The sequence below is a fragment of the Lepus europaeus genome, chromosome 3 (genome assembly GCF_033115175.1).
Source record: "Lepus europaeus isolate LE1 chromosome 3, mLepTim1.pri, whole genome shotgun sequence".
Taxonomy (NCBI): domain Eukaryota; kingdom Metazoa; phylum Chordata; class Mammalia; order Lagomorpha; family Leporidae; genus Lepus; species Lepus europaeus.
The window spans coordinates 167,908,243-167,925,321 of record NC_084829.1 but is presented as its reverse complement, the minus strand read 5'-3'; the positions used below and the strand labels follow the sequence as shown (position 1 = coordinate 167,925,321).

Genomic DNA, 17,079 nt, shown 5'->3' with positions numbered 1-17,079 from the left:
CCCCGACTCCGCTCTGCCATGGCCCCCAGCCACACGTGCGTGCACACAGCACTGCCTGGTGAGACTGAGTCGTCCTGACATCGGCACAAGATCTGGAAGGCGGTTCTGAGAGCCGGCACAAGGTCTTCAGGTCAAGGGAAGCCTTGAGGCCCGCCAGCCCCACCCCACGCTGCACAGTTGCTCACAACGCCACATTCCTGCTGTTCTGTCCTCCATGCGGCCACAGCACAGCGCTCTGCCAGCTCTGAGCTCTGGTGCGCACGGGGCCCTCCACAGCCTGCGGCCCCCACTGCACCTGGCTCAGGGCCACGCATGCCACGGGGGTGAGAGAGAAGTTGGGCACGGAGGGGTCTGTGATTTCAACAGGAAGCTCAAAGAGAAGGTACTTGTGGCCACTCTGCGTTCCAAGCCTAAGATCCGAGGGCTGGAACTCCCATGTGAGCATGGTGGGCGTAACTGCAGAGGGCTGAGGGGCGGGGCCTCGGGGGGCGGCAGCAGGTGTCACGGCGTGTGGCAGGAGTTGATCTCACCCCCGAGCGCGTGCAGGGCCCTGCAGATTGGCCGTGACCTCAGGGTGCTCAAGGGTGTCCTGGGAAGCAAGACCACAGCAGGAGCCGCGAGGGGAGACTGGGCCCACGACACACGGGTCACAGACGTGGAAATGTTAGTGCAGGCATTCCGCCTATCGCGGGTGCGGACTATACCAGGGCACTTCCACATGTTCAAGGAAGACGGATAAAAGATCAGTTCAGGGGCCAGCGCTGGGGTGTAGCAGGTAAAGCCGCCGCCTGCAAGGCCAGCATCCCATATAGGCATGGGTTCGAGTCCTGGCTACTCCACTTTTGATCTAGCTCTCTGCTATGGCCTGGGAAAGCGGTAGAAGATGGCCCAATTACTTGGACTCTGCACCCACATGGGAGACCTGGAATAGGCTCCTGGCTTTGGCCTGGCCCAGCTCCGGCCATTGTGGCCATTTAGAGAGTGAACCAGTGGATGAAAGACCCTCTCTCACTAACTCTGCCTTTCAAAATAAAAAATAAATAAAAAGATAAGCTCATTCTTCTGGAAAAAAAAAAGTTAAAATCCATGTGTACTTCCCCCTAATGTGCATTTTCCGCGAACTTTCTGAAGACGCCTCACACCTGCAGGCTGCGGGTGGACCCACCTGCCGGTCCTGGCCTGGAGGGGCTCTCAGCCGAGACCCGTGGCCCTGAGTCATGCTGGGGTGGATGCTGCGCCACTGGGCGGTGTGGACTCAGCGAGCCTTGTATGGCAGGCGGATTCCAGCCCCGTTATGGCAGCGTCTTGCTACATTCAGATTAGATAGGAAGAAAGCCCAAACGAATAAAACTGAGTTGTAGGCCAATAAAAAGCAACCTCGTTGTTTCCAAGTGTATACCACATTTGGAAGATTTCTAGAGTGGTTAATTATTTTAGATAAACTGCTTCAATAAAGAGACGGGGATTATTTAGAGCGGAGTAACTGTTTAACCACAAATTTAACATATTGGATGGTGCTTGAGAACATTCCGTCCTCTCTGGCAGGTTCCCTCGAGGTGAGCGCAGGCCTGGGCCCCGTCGTGACTCGGAGAGCAGGCGGGCAGGAGCAGCAGGCACCCACTTAGCACTTGACCACAGTACGGGTCTGGCCCACTCGATGCCCAGATGGACAGACACACCTCGTGCTTTCTGACTCTTGGCGCCGGCCCTGACGGCAGCTTGGGGACTGAAGAACCCGTGCCGGGGGCGAGGCGTGGGGAGGTGCAGATGCGAGGACTTGAGGCTGGACACAGAGGACCCGGCCCAGCACGAGGAGGTGTGAGATGGGAGCGAGGGCACCGCTTGCCCCTCGGAGCTGTGACTGTTTGCCAGGCAGGGCAGGGAGGCTGTGGTCGGCGGCTTGACCCACAATGCCACAACGCAGGCCCTGGGTCCACTTCTTTCTAAAAAATGCCATTTTCTTCTGAAAGGTTACTGCCTGCTCTCATCTACAAACTTAATTTCCTAAGTGGTCGTCGGGTCCAGTATTGTAGGCTTGGTCTCTCCCGCGAGCACTGCCATTTAGAGTTGCCTCTCACCTGAAATCCAGACCCAAAGGACAAGTCCCAGAAATCCAGACCCAAAGGACAAGCCTGAGCGAAAACCGGCATCAGAGGGCGCCCAGTGCAAAATGTCCCACTCACAAAACCCCGTCTCGCGCCAGGCTGCGGAGGCGTCTCTGAGCCTGCGGCTGGAGAGCAGGGGCGTGGGGAGGAGCCAGCTCGCTCACCGGTGCCCCTGCTGCCCCGCGCCGCAGGCCAAGGGGCTGTGGTGTCTGAACCTGGAGCTTTGCTTTCAGCGCAGCTGAAATCCACCGAGCGGTGTCTGTAGCTCAGACCAGGCCTCCCAGCAGAAATTGCAGCCCCTGAAGGTCGTAACGGGAGAGATGCTGGCATCTCGCGTGGTCCCAGAGTGTCCTCTGGGGCCGGGGGCCTGCCAGGCCACTTGGGGAAAGGCAGACACTGAACCCACCCATTACGTGTCTCGGGGCTGTGACGCTCGCCACGGGCCTGAGCCCCAGCTGGACCACGGCATAAGCTATGCTACGGCAATGGAAGGATCGTTCTCTACGCAGCCTCAGACATTCACAATCAACTTGAAAACTTGTAGACCGATGCGGAAATCTGGGCTGCCTCTAGGGATTCTGAGTCAAGAACTACACTTCCCCTGCAGCGCCTTGGGGCCCTTGCTGGGGGCACTGCGTCCTGGGGGGGCTGCCACGGTCAGCAGTCACTGTGGGGGTCACCTGCCCACTTGTTCCCCCAAGATGCACCTCGGGGGGGCTGAGCCATGCAGGTGCTGGGCAGCACGAGAGGCCCGGGATGGAGCAGGAAGATCCACAGGCGAAAACCCACCCAGGTCACCCGGGTCCCTGAGAGCTGGCTGAAGGGCAGGTACTGAGCAGCAGTGGCCCAAGGAACAGTCCGGAGGAGGCAGGAGGGAGCCTGGGATGGGACGCAGAGGGGGGAACCCCGGGCAACGAGGGGCTGGGGCAGACGGGAGTGCACAGGAGCGCGAGACAGACATGCTGCCTGCCAATGTCACCTGGCTGAAAACAGCTGGGACCGGCCAGGGCCAAACCAGGAGCCAGGCCTCCCACAGGGGCGGCAGGAGCCCAAGCGCTGGGGCCAGCACTGATGCCCCCCGGGGCGTGGAGGCCGGAGCCAGCAGTCACAGCCTGGTACTCGGGCATGGGACGGGACATCTGAACAGGCGACAGCTTGAGAATTGCCAGGTGAGATAAAGTGCGGAGAGAGGTCTGCATTAACACCTTGTTCTCTAAGATTTCTGATCCGTCAGTCTTTGGCTTCTTTCAAGACAACAGGGCAGTCCCATTCACAGAGTTACAGAGCCAGTGTCTGAGAGCCAGGGCTAGGAGCCGATTCTCAACCTGGAACCCAGCCGGCTGGTTCCCGACCACGCACGCTGCAGGGTAAGATGCTGGCCTCCAAAGGCAAGTTGGGGGCTGGCGCTGTGGCGCAGCGGGTTAAGCCCTGGCATGCAGCGCCATATGGGTGCGGTTCCAGTCCCGGCTGCTCCGCTTCCAACCCAACTCCCTGCTAACGGGCTGGGAGAGCAGCAAAAGATGGCCCAGGTGGGAGACCCAGAAGAAGCTCCTGGCTCCTGGCTTCTGATCATCTCATCTCTGGCCGTTGTGGACATTTGGGGAGTGAACCAGTGGATGGAAGACCTCTCGTTCTCTCTCTCTCTCTAACTCTTTCAAATAAATAAAACAAATATTTTAAAAAACAATAACAACAAAAATCTGCACCAAGTCAAGCTGAATCGCCATTTTCTGTCAGCCACCTTGAGCTGAAGATGGACAGCCAGCCCTCCCACCGGTTCCGTGGCCACGCCTCTGTGAGTTGTGTGTCAGCACACGACCCACCTGACTTGCAAGATCGGCTCCTACTGAAACTCAGAAAAGGAACTTAGAGCACCGCACCTTCCGAGAAGACGAGGACCAGCCAGCACGTGACTGGGCGTCTGCCTGCCCAGCGCCGTGTTCCCACGGAAATCATTGTCTCCACTCTACCGAGAACGGGCCTCCATCCTGGAGCTGGTTTCCTCGTAAGGGCAATTCTCTCCAAGTCCTCAGAGGGGCGGCGTGGCCGTGGGCAGTGGCCTCCTGGGCCCCGGCAGACATGGCCATGGGCAGTGGCCTCCCAGGCCCTGGTGGACGTGGACATGGATGTGGGCAGTGGCCTCCTGGGCCCCAGCAGACATGGCCGTGGGCAGTGGCCTCCCGGGCCCCGGCGGCTGTGGGCTGAGCCGAGGGCTCACACACCAAGCCCTCAGCACCCCAGGGGTCACTGTGGCAGCCCTGTGTCCCACAGGCTGTCCACACACACCGCCTCTGTTTAACTCACATAGTTCTCCACAACTAAACTCACTGATACGGACGTGAGGCTCACATGTTGTTACAACCCAACACCAGCTTCCTGTGCTGTTGGTCCAACGCAAGAGGAATCAGCTCAGGAGCCACGGCTTTCTCAGGTGGAATACACAGAACCTTCTGGAAGCATCTAGGCGCTCTGCGGCAGCGGCACTGGGGTTTCGGCGCCGCACTGCGTTTACCTCCCACGTGTGACCTCGCACGCAGCGGCTACTCTGACGCCAGGAGCCCCGGGGACACGGCCCTGGGAAAGGTACCACGTGCTCTTCCTGGGAGCTCCTCAAGTCTGCTGGGACCCGAGGTGCTGGACGCTCAGGGGTCTGCCAGCCCCCGGGAGGGGGAGCCGGGGTAGGTGCCTGCTCACCTCCACCCCGCCAGAGAGCCGGGGGCAGCGGCAGCGGCCCACTCACCTTGCAGCTGCCGGCCCCTGTACAGGTCCTTGGCCTTGGCCGGGTGCGCCCTGGCGGTGTTGTCACATTTTGGCTGCTCGTACCTTCGGGGAGGGGGGGAGAAGACAGCAGTGTTGAATCGCTGAGACCGGAACCCTTCCTGTCTCTCACGCACGCCCTGGCCTCTGACACAGCGTCAGGACCTGCTCCCGCGTCGCTGTCGTGGAGACCTAATGCAGCAAGCGTGTTTTCCAGTCATCGGAAGACCCCGGCCGGGGTCCCGGCACATGGCGAGGCGTCCCTCCATGCCGCCCAGTGCGCCCTCTGTGACCTGACCTGTGGCTCCTGAGCACTCCGCCCCTCCACCCCAGGAACAGAGCAGGGGGGCGGGTGTGAGGGTCAGGAATGAGGGCCGTGGGCTGGGCTGCTCCAACCCCGCCCCAGGAAGCCGGCGGAGTCTCAGGAGGGCGGAATTCGGTGGTCACGTGTCACCCAAAGGCCGCTCACCGCCAGCCTAGCTCTCGCTCTCGAAGCTGCAGGTGTCTCAGCGTCCCAGCTTCTCCGGCTACTTCGTGGCCCCACCCGACACTGAGTAGCAAACTGTGGGGAACCCAGCCCCCGGGTGCCGAGCCCCTCCCCTATTTAAGCACCATCTCGCCTCCCCCCGGGGGCTGTGCACCCTCTGCCCTGCCTGGGCCGCCTGGCTGGAGCCACTGCACCTGCTCTTGGTCAGCTGGTTTGTGCCATCGCTTATTCAGGGGTTTGGGTGAGTGACAGGCACGGCAGAGGCCCTCCCTCCTCCATCTCTGAGAAAACGTGGACCTGCTCCGTGTGGCCGTGGGCGCCCAGGGCGTGACCCCATCCCAGGCCCGGGTGCTGAATGAAGAAACCGCAGCAGCCTGCCCCCCTCCCCCACGGCTCAGCCACAGCCTGGGTCTGGGGGTGTGAGGAACTCCGCGCCAATTAGATGGAGGGGGGGGTTCTCGTGGGCTTCCTGTGTCACCAGAAAGAGAAAGTTCTCTTCTGTCAAGGTCGAGGAGTCGCCATGGCGACACGTGATGCTCAGAACCAGCCGGAAGCTAGGACGGAGGAGCAGAGAGAAAAGAGGCTCTGTGGCCACTGCGTGTGAGCTGCGGACGGCACCAGGGGCCGCCCCACCCCGCTGGGGCTGTGCAGGAGCAGGAGGACCCTGTCTGACGTCCCCACGCAGACACGAGCCCGGAGGACTGGGCACGTCTGCCTTGGGCACCGCTCAGTCCCGGCCCCCACACACGCGTCTGGCCATTGCTGGCATCAGCGTCCGTGCTGAGCGAGTGACGGATGAAACCATGCAGACACCGCAGGCGTCCTCGCCCGGTGGCTCCGTTCCGTTCCTTGCCTGAAACTCCAGAGGGGAATTACGCCCCCTGCAGGTGTCCTCAGGGGGAGCAAGAACTTGACCCTCTCCTTCTGTGAGGAAGGGTGGGAAAACCTGGGACCCACGGAGAGGGAGGGGAGGTGGTGGGAGCACGGGGGCAGGAGTGACGGTGAGGGGCAGACGCGGCCTCCGTTCTCGCCGGCCTCACACGGCACCCAGGCTCGTGCGGGATCGCAGCCGAGACGCTGACCTCACCTCTGCCGGCTCAGCTCTGGCAGGGGAAGGGCGGGGTCACGGGCCCGTCTGCAGGGGCTGCACCTCCAGGACAGGACCCCATGAAGGACAGGTCTGCGGCTGCCACGATCCGAGGGTGGAGATCACACACAACCCTGCCGGAGCTCCGACCGGGAGTGCTCCACGTGCACTCGCACACAGGCACCCCAACACCCCTGCCCCCCAAACCTCAGGAAGCCTCGTTCTCCTGCAGCCACGAGGGGCACGCTTGTCCGAATAGTCCCCACGACAGCCCCGGGGAACCTGCCCCCAGGAGCCCGCCCCAGCACCTGCTCTGACCAGGGCTCCTCCAGTGCAGCCAGGCTGGGGGAGGCAGGGAGAGGCGAGGGCGTGTGGGGCTGGCTTTGGTCACAGGGCCCCTGGCAGACGAGTGGGTGGGCGGTGGGGGCGGTGCTCCCTGGGCTCCCTGCACACACGCCCCCCCCATCTGTCTAGGAGCGGACGGCTCTACCTCGGGGCCCTGGAGGCGCGGCTGGCTTTGCTCACACACACGGAGCAGGAGGGGACCCCAGGCTGCCGCCTTGAGCCAGCTCACGCTGTGGGCCGCCTCGCATCTGCTCAGAGACAGCCGCTCTGGGCTCAGGGGTTTCCAGCCGCCCTGGCTGAGCCCAGCAGCACAGCGAGGTGTCTGTGAGCCCCACGGCAGGAGTCACGGTGGGGAGTGGACATGGCCTCAGCGCTCCCTGCTGCCCTGGGAGCAAGGTGTCCTCTGGTGTCTGACGGCCGGGGTCACTGCTTTTCACCAGCAGCTGGGGCCCAGAGAACTGGGGACGTGGCTCGCACTGGCGCGGTCTCACGGGGTGGGCGTGGGAGGCCCTTCCCAGCTGAGGAGCCTGCGTGTGCACTGGGCCAGGGACCCACACACAGGCCTTACCTGGTGGACGTGCCAGGAATGGGGCGCCCCGTGTCCACCAGCACGCACCAGCAGTAGCCGGTGGACGGGTGGCACTGCACCGGCTTGTAGAGGCCGCCGTGGGCACACTCGGGGATCACCACGTTGTCATTCTTGGGCTGCTTGGCTTCCTCGATGGCCGACTGGTGCTCCTGGTCACAGGACGACACTGCGGGAGGAAGGGGACAGAGGCAGGTGAACGGGCAGCCCCGGCGGCCGTCCAGGCACTCAGCCGGCTAGAAAGGACAGACTGGGAAGAGGCAAGCTACACGGGGCACTGGGTCCCCAGTCCTGGAGGCCACGGAACTGTCCACAATGTCCACAGAGCAGACGGGACTCTTCTTCCCACACAGGGCACAGGACAGAAGTGGACCTGACGCCCACACCACTCCCTGGTGCCACAGCAGGAACAGGGCCCGTGAAGGAGTCGGGTGCCCTCAGCATGGGCCACTGGGGTTAGGGGAGAGCCACCCACCCCCGTCTCAGAGGGCTAGGGGAGGGCCGCCCACCCCCATCTCAGAGGGCTAGGGGAGGGCCGCCCACCCCGTCTCAGAGGCTAGGAGAGGGCCGCCCACCCCGTCTCTGAGGGCTAGGGGAGGGCCGCCCACCCCGTCTCAGAGGGCTAGGGGAGGGCCGCCCACCCCGTCTCAGAGGGCTAGGGGAGGGCCGCCCACCCCGTCTCAGAGGGCTGGGAGCGCCGCCCACCCCCGTCTCAGAGGGCTAGGGGAGCGCCGCCCACCCCGTCTCAGAGGGCTAGGAGAGGGCCGCCCACCCCGTCTCAGAGGCTAGGGGAGGGCCGCCCACCCCGTCTCAGAGGGCTAGGGGAGGGCCTCCCACCCCCGTCTCAGAGGGCTAGGGGAGGGCCGCCCACCCCGTCTCAGAGGGCTAGGAGAGGGCCGCCCACCCCGTCTCAGAGGCTAGGGGAGGGCCGCCCACCCCGTCTCAGAGGGCTAGGGGAGGGCCTCCCACCCCCGTCTCAGAGGGCCAGGAGAGGGCTGCCCACCCCGTCTCTGAGGGCTGGGAGCGCCGCCCACCCCGTCTCAGAGGGCTGGGAGCACGCTCATACAGAGCTGGCTTTAGCATCCCCAGCCCCTGCACCACGGTGAGTAAGGCCGTTCTCCATGACGGTGAACCCAGTCACTGGTCTGTGCGAGCCACCTGGCTATGTCCACCCCCCTGTGCACACACCCACTGGCCACACAGCCCAGGTCAGCAGTCCTGGATCATCGTGGCCACAGCAGTGACGCCCAGGCCACAACCTCAAGGCCCTCTCTCCTTCAGGTCCAGCGAAACGCGCAGCCTGGTAAGAGCAAATGCTGTTACTGGGGCTTTTCTCTGTTATTTTAAAACAATAGTATTTTATGTATTTGAAAAGCAGAGTCGAGAGAGAGAGGAAGAGCTAGAACGAGATCTTCCACCTGCTGCAACTAGCAGGAGCCTGGAGCTCCAGCCGGCTCTCCCACGTGGCGGCAGGGGCCCAGGCATGGCGGCCACTTTCCACTGCCTTCCCAGGCACCACAGCAGGGAGCTGGACCAGAAACGGAACGTCCGGGGCTCACACCAGCACACGCATGCGATGCTGGCGTCACGGTCGGCCATTTAACCAGCTTCACCACACAGACCAGCCGGTAGGTTTCAAAAGGCAAACAACTCCTGCGCCGACCTGCGTGTGGAGGGGTCATCTCGGGACCCACGAGGTCCTCACATCTCCTGGCAGAGGCTCGAGGTCTGCTCCATGGCCGAGAGAGAGGGAAGACACCGGCCCGGCATGGCCATCTCCTGTTTGTTGCTTCTTACGGGCTCTGCACGTGTGCTCAGCTACTGTACAAAGTGGAACCCACCTCTGAGTACAGGGGTCCCTGAAGGAGCCCTCTGTCCCCCCGTCCCTGGGAGACTGGTGCGGAATAAGAGGTGACAACAACTTGTCCCCTTTCTGAGCTAACCACCGAGTCACGCTAGACCCTGGGAAGAGACCGAGCTGCACGTTTCCAAGGCAACTGGCTGTTGCTAGGTGGAGACGGCAGTGGTCATTGCATGACTAACGGGTGACGGCCGGGCGAGCGCCAGCTCCCGCTGCCCACGGCTACCCCGGAGCTCCAGCGGCAGCCGAGCGGAGCCGCTCTGGCCGCAGGCGCCCCAGGACACGCCTTGCTTCCTGCAGTGTGCACTCGGCACTTTTTCAGAAATGTCATCAGCGCGCAGAATTTACGGTGTGATTATCTGGCCCAGAACTGCTCACGCTCCGTCCAAGGACATGCTGTAGCCATAGAGGTAGTTCTGGGACATGCCCAAAGCGTCCCTCTAAGAACGCTGTCGTATCTGCAGGCTCCCTGCAGGCAAAGCAAGATGATTGGCTCAGCCACTGGCAATCTGCTGGGTGCGCTGGGAGGCAGCGCGGCGGCTCAGAGGGGCTTAGGTAATGAAGACTGGGACCCTCGCGACTCGATCTGAAAGCCCGGGCAAGTGCAAGCTCACTGGGAAACGCAGTCGCATTTCCTGCTAGCCAGGGCTGGCATGAAGGCGGGAGACCCTCAAACAAGCTAGTGACGCCTGGTGGGAGCAATCAGGGGACACAGCACAGGTCCATACAGGCCCCTCCCGTCATGGGGTGCTGCCGGACCCTGACTGCAAGGAGCCAAGGCCTCGACTCCCACACTCTCTGGAGGGCCTCCGTCCCACGGCAGACCCGGCGGAATGGGCACAGTGCCCGAGAAGGGGTGGCCGACCCACAACTCAGAAGCCTCGGTCACCGAGAGGCCCGTGGGACACACCTCCGGGGGAGCGCAGTGGACAGGCTGGCGGACGCGGTAGGGGCGTGCCAGGGAGACCTGGCTCTGGGGTGGGGGACAGCCAGCCGTCAGGTCTGGCCCTGCTCAGGCAACCACAAAGGGAGCTGAAATCCGATATCCACACAGCAGGCTGACACCGAAGTCCATGACTTCATGTGGCCCAGGAACAGCAGCACAGCCAGAGGGTCCCGCCCTGTGGCGTAAGTCACAGCAGGGCACCGGACGCAGGCCCAGAACAACGGTGGCAGGAGTAAGGGGCCGGGGAGGCGAGGGCGCCCAGCCCGGCAGCAGCGCACCGCCCGGAGGACCTAGGGCCCTGGGGGCCCCCCAGGGAGCTGTGGCACCCTCAGTTCCGCAAGAGAATGGCTGCCGACAGAGAACTCAGCTCTGGGGTTCTGAGAGTGACTTAGCAAAGCAATGGGGACTGAGGCTCGGGGCCCACACTGCCCCCGGCCTGTTCCTGCAGGAGAGGACAAGGAGGAGGCCCGAGGCACTCACAGGGAGCAGCGGCAGAGCCACTCCCCTGCCGTCACCCCCAGGTTCCCCCACGCCCCCCAGGCTGCTGGGCTCTCCTGAGCTGCAAAGCTCCTCGCCTTCTAACAGGCGCGTCTGTCCCCAAGGCCCCCTGTCCGCCCTCCCCAGGCTAAGGACACAGAGTCGTCCCCCGGCGCCAGTGGCCCCGGCCACACCCTGGCTGCCTGCTCCCCCGAAGGCTTCTCAGGTCCCCTGAGCTCTCCGGAGGCTCCGGGTCCCCAGCTCATCAACGCAGCTTTGGGGCTGCTCTCAGGGGTGGGTGGGGCCCGCGTGGCTGTGCTGGGTGGGTGTGAAGGGAGCCCCCCGGAACACCGAGCCTTCCTGACTCTCGGGTGTGGGTGGGGGTCCTGTGTGGCTGTCCTGGGTGGGTGTGAAGGGAGCCCCCTGGAACACTGTGCCTTCCTGACTCTCGGGTGTGGGTGGGGGTCCCGCGTGGCTGTCCTGGGTGGGTGTGAAGGGAGCCCCCCAGAACACTGTGCCTTCCTGACTCTCGGGGTGTGGGTGGGGGCCCCGCGTGGCTGTCCTGGGTGGGTGTGAAGGGAGCCCCCTGGAACACCGTGCCTTCCTGACTCTCAGGTATGGGTGGGGGTCCCGCGTGGCTGTCCTGGGTGGGTGGGGGCCCCCTGGAACACTGTGCCTTCCTGACTCTCGGGGTGTGGGTGGGGTCCCGCGTGGCTGTCCTGGGTGGGTATGAAGGGAGCCCCTGGAACACCGTGCCTTCCTGACTCTCGGGTGTGGGTGGGGCCCGCGTGGCTGTCCTGGGTGGGTGTGAAGGGAGCCCCCTGGAACACCGTGCCTTCCTGACTCTCAGGTGTGGGTGGGGCCCCGCTGTGGCTGTCCTGGGTGGGTGTGAAGGGAGCCCCCTGGAACACTGTGCCTTCCTGACTCTCGGGTGTGGGTGGGGCCCGCGTGGCTGTGCTGGGTGGGTGTGAAGGGAGCCCCCTGGAACACTGTGCCTTCCTGACTCTCGGGGTGTGGGTGGGGTCCCGCGTGGCTGTCCTGGGTGGGTGTGAAGGGAGCCCCCTGGAACACTGTGCCTTCCTGACTCTCGGGGTGTGGGTGGGGTCCCGCGTGGCTGTCCTGGGTGGGTGTGAAGGGAGCCCCCTGGAACACTGTCCTTCCTGACTCTCGGGTGTGGGTAGGGCCCCGCTGTGGCTGTCCTGGGTGGGTGTGAAGGGAGCCCCCTGGAACACTGTGCCTTCCTGACTCTCGGGTGTGGGTGGGGTCCCGCGTGGCTGTCCTGGGTGGGTGTGAAGGGAGCCCCCTGGAACACTGTGCCTTCCTCTCGGGTGTGGGTGGGGTCCCGCGTGGCTGTCCTGGGTGGGTGTGAAGGGAGCCCCCTGGAACACTGTGCCTTCCTGACTCTCGGGGTGTGGGTGGGGTCCCGCGTGGCTGTGCTGGGTGGGTGTGAAGGGAGCCCCCTGGAACACTGTCCTTCCTGACTCTCGGGTGTGGGTGGGTCCCGCGTGGCTGTGCTGGGTGGGTGTGAAGGGAGCCCCCTGGAACACTGTGCCTTCCTGACTCTCGGGTGTGGGTGGGTCCCGCGTGGCTGTGCTGGGTGGGTGTGAAGGGAGCCCCCTGGAACACTGTGCCTTCCTGACTCTCGGGTGTGGGTGGGTCCCGCGTGGCTGTGCTGGGTGGGTGTGAAGGGAGCCCCCTGGAACACTGTGCCTTCCTGACTGCATGAGGTTACGATCCAAGAGCAGCCAGCGTCTCCAGAGCTCTTCAGAAATCGTTACAGGCACTTTACCCTAATAGCTCTAACCACCGGGGTGGGGACGCTTTTCTCTGCCCAGGGCCATTTGGGTATTTACAACACCATCGGCTCAGGGATCAGCCTGCTCCGGCTTCGCTGAGCCCCGAGTCCCGCCTGCGGCTGCCTTGGCCGGGCCAGAACAGACGATTCTTCCACGGCCCTGGGCCAGACGTTCCCCAAGCTCCGGAATGAGCAGTCGCCAGACGTCCGTCATGGCTCCAGAATGCGCACCCAACAGCTCCGGCGCAGTCCCCACCCACTTCTCTGTTGAGTCTGAAGGGGAGATGGGAAACCGATACCTAGTCACGTGGTGGATTCCAGCCGTGGTCCCCCTTCCAACAACGTGGCCACTGTGCACCGTGCAAAATAGGGAAACAGAACAGAATCAGAAGCAGCACAGAGTCCCCCCTGAGGCCAGGCCCTGCCCGGCCGCCTGTGATGTGCGTGGCGCGAGGCGTCTGCCAGGTGGCCCTGCTGCGGTTCGAAGGTCCGGGCCCCCAGAGTGTCACAGGTTGAAATCCTCCCCTCCAGGGATAGGTGTGAGCAAGTGGGGCCTTGGAGGCGATGAGGTCAGGAGGCAACGTCCTCACAGAGTGATCAGCGCCCTCATGGAAGAGGCCCAGAGCTCCTGGCCCCTCCCACCAGGTGCACACACAGCCAAGGCCCCAGCGGTGGCGCACGAAGAGGGCCTCTCCTGGGCATTCAGCCCCACGGCTGCTCTCTGGTCATCCTGAGCTGACGTGGCCCCCGCGGCACAGCAGGACTAAGCGCCCACCCTTCTGCCTCTCCACAGCGGGGAGTCTCAGAGGGCACAGGTCTCACTCGAAGCCCAGGAAACAGAAGAGTGGACCCTCTGTCTCACCAGGCCCTGCGTGGAGACAGCCTGCAGCTGACATCTCACCTGATGCTGCAACCCCAGCACCGCCAGGTGAGATGGGAAACCCTCGGCACTCCGCCCACCAGAGCCCCTGGGGCCCAAGACAATGAATGGAAGTGAGGGGACAGAACACCAAAGACCTAACTGTCCTTAGTCATGCCGGGATGTCCAGGTAAGCGTCTACACACACACACACCAAAGTCTTCTAGAAGTCGTGCGTAGAGCTACTGAGTGAATACAGCAAGCTCCCAAGGTACAGCGTCAATATACAAAATCCACCTGGATTTACAAATGTCACCAACGCGCAATTGGAAAGTAATCACCTATGGGCTATTGGTACAACACCAAGATCAACACCAAGGTGAATTTATGACCACTGTGCCCGCTAGTGAAGACTACAAAGCACTTCTGAGAATGAGGGAAGAAACCCACACAGACAGAGCCACATGGCTTGCCAGTGGACGGGGGCTCCGTCACGTTGGAACACGAATCCCCTCCTGATTGGGTTGTGGATTCCCTACCATATCCACTGAAATCCCAGACAGCTCCGTGGGAGACCCTGACACTTCGGTTCTGAGAGGCACAGGGAGAGGCCACGGCGGGGCGGGGCAGAGCACAGGCAGGGCCGACGCTTCGTTGCTGAAGGCTGTCACCAAGGCCACCATCCACATGGTGGCCAGGGTGGCTGGGACCAGACAAGGCGCCGCGGCAGCTCAGCGAGACAGACGGGAAGCATCTCTCAGCAGACAGCTCCGTGCCACTCGCAGGGGACGGCCAAACGCCGCACTCACATGAGATAACACAGAAAACCTGAGCCCATGACGACTCTAAGAGAAAACAGGGGACACATCAGTGGGTTAAACAGAGAGCGCCCCAGGGCACACAGCAACACCAACCACAAAAGAACTGGACGTCGTTAAGACGTCAGACGCACGCTGCCCGAGACGCCGTCCACCGAGCCTGGGGTACACGTTCCTAGTACATGTGTCCAACAGCACCACAAAGATTCTGGCTTCTATTATGCCTACAATCAACACAAACCACAAACAACCCAATTTAAACTTTGCAAAGATTTGAACAGACACTCTGACATGAAAGATACATGATTGGATAATAAACCCTTGAAAAACCCATTCAAAATTGTTATGAAAATGCAAATTAAAGCCACAATGAGGTACCACGGCCCACCTGCTAGAATGACCCAGATTACGAACACCCACGCCACGCGTAGGTAGTGCTCGGCTCAGCCGCGCTCTCACACGCTCCTCCTGAGTTAACGGCAGGACCACGGGGAAGTCCACCCGTGGGGATCAGCCCAGCAGTCACCAGAACACGCATCCCCTGAGTGACGAACACAGGAACACACACAAACAGCCACAGTCTGGGGAGACTCCAGTGAGTGGGAAACACACACGCCGCAGTGTTGGCAAACACACGACTGTGCGTGGGTAGGACGCGGGATCAAGTCGTCACACCGACCCCACGGGAAAGAGACAAAGGGGAACGTGGCAGCGCACGGCCCCATTTACAGGGGCCCCAGAGCAGGGCAAAGTGTGTATGGTGACCACCGTCCAGGAGAGGCAGGCCTCCACAGGAAGGGGTGGGGACCTGGGCAGGTGCACTTACCCAAGCCCCTCACTGCACACACACGTGTGCATCTCGCATCTATTAAATATTCTCGACAACAAAGTCAACCCCCGCAGAGCCTTCAGATACGTATCAAGAGGGAATTCCAAGATGGGACGATAGGGCCCCCTTTTAATGGGCATCGGCGTGTTTTCCTGTTTCCACCTGCCTGCACTCAGGCCTGTGCAGAAACACAACGGAAGCTCTGAGCCCCGTCCCCAGGACGCGGCGTGGAGTCCACTGCTCCTTTCCTCCGCCCACCCCCAAGTGCACTTGCTGTTCCACCCGGGACACACACTCACCACCAAAGGGCTCGCCCCAGGCAGTGTGGCAGGAGGACACGCGTGGCAGCTGCCGGCACCAGCGCTCGCTCTGCACACGAAGAACACAACACGCCCAGGCCTCCAAGCGCTGCCTGTGCCGGCAGGAGATGGCACTCGTTAGACGGCCCACCAGACAGCCCCACTCTGCCCAGAGCACGCACAGTGCCGGGGGGGGGGGGGGGGGAGGGGAATCGCGCGTCAGAACGTCGCTCAGCCAGCTGAGCCTGCCCCGCACCCGGCCTGCGAGGCCACCTGCGCTCCCCACGCCTGCCTCAGCCTCCTGGGGAGCCTCGCTCAGGGGGCCCCCTTAGGATGCGGCCACCCGCCCGACGCCTCGCTGGCCTGATGCCGACTCGGCTCGCAGCCGGCTCAGGGCTCTGACGCGTGTAGACTGGGGTTTGTTTACCTCCATTGCCGCTGACAGGCCCAGCCACTGCTGCAACCACAGGCTCACCAGCTGCAAGGCTGAGGGGCACCCGTTGCCACCCAGCCCTGACGGGGGCTGCAGGGCCCTGCCCGCCGCCCTTCCTCCCTCTGCCCCAGGAACAAGCCACTGCGCCCTCACTTGCAACGTAAGCGTGTGCACTTGTCAGCCGGCCCCTTCCTCTCTCCCTGTTGCCAGGGACCTGGGAGTCTCCCTGCGGGCGCTGGCTGCTCTCCCTACCTTGGGACTCTTGGGACCCATGGGTGAACCTGCTGTGGCCAGCGGGGCGGGCAGCAGCTGGTGCTGTGGGGAGCCAGACGCTGCTCTTCCGGCAAGCTCCCGGCACGCGTCGCCCCGCCACAGACTTCACCCAGAATCTCTGTCCATGGTTGAATGCGTACACAGTTGTCGTCATCAGCCCTAGGACTTCTCTGTGGTTCTCTTTTTAATTATGCAACACTTGGATGATCAAAGAAAGTAAACAGAAAAGAGAGAAGGACTTTAGAACTGCATTTGCTAGAAATGGCAGACGGGGTGGCGGCGTGGGAGGCCTCGAACGGGCACTTTTGGGGGAATGAAATCACCCCGTGTCCACTTGCCACAGAAGACCGGAGTGCGCGTGGCGATGCTGAGGCTTCGCTGGGAGAGCACGCGGCTCAGATCGCTGCATCCCTCAACTCCAGAGGCCGCGGCGTCTGCGGGAGCTCCTTCTGTGCCCGCGCAACAGAACTGGTCCACGCCGAACCGTGCACCGTGTCGGTGAGGATAGACTCCGAGCAGGGTGCCTCTCACGGCAGATCCACGCCGCCCCACCCCGTGCTCCCACACACACCGACACACACTCACACAGACACACACGCACACACAGACACACACAGACACACATGCACACATAGACACACATACACGCACACACAGATACACACACAGACACACACAGACGCACACAGACACACAGACACACGCACACACACAGACACACATGCACGCACACACAGATACACACACAGACACACACAGAGAGACACACGCACACACAGACACACACGCACACAGACACACATGCACGCACACACAGATACACATGCACACAGACACACAGATACACACACGCACACATACACACGCACACACACAGATACACACAGAGACACACACAGATACACACAGACACACACACAGAGACACACACGCGTGCACACATACACACAGACACACACGTGCACATACACACACCTGCACACACACAGATACACAGACACACATGCGTGAACACACACATACACACATGTGCACACACACATACACAGGCACACACGCGTTCACACACACAGACACACGCACGCACACACACACTGCCGCTGGCCCTCCGGGAATGGCACG

General features: G+C 62.5%; 1 protein-coding gene across 1 annotated transcript in view; it reads right to left on the bottom strand.

Moving 5' to 3' along the window:
* SMOC2 (SPARC related modular calcium binding 2) overlaps positions 1-17,079 on the bottom strand; it is a 144,126-nt gene that overhangs the window by 23,327 nt on the left and 103,720 nt on the right. Inside the window, 2 exon segments of the mRNA XM_062187035.1 lie at positions 4,846-4,928; positions 7,350-7,536. Of these exon segments, the coding sequence (XP_062043019.1) occupies positions 4,846-4,928; positions 7,350-7,536 (270 nt within the window).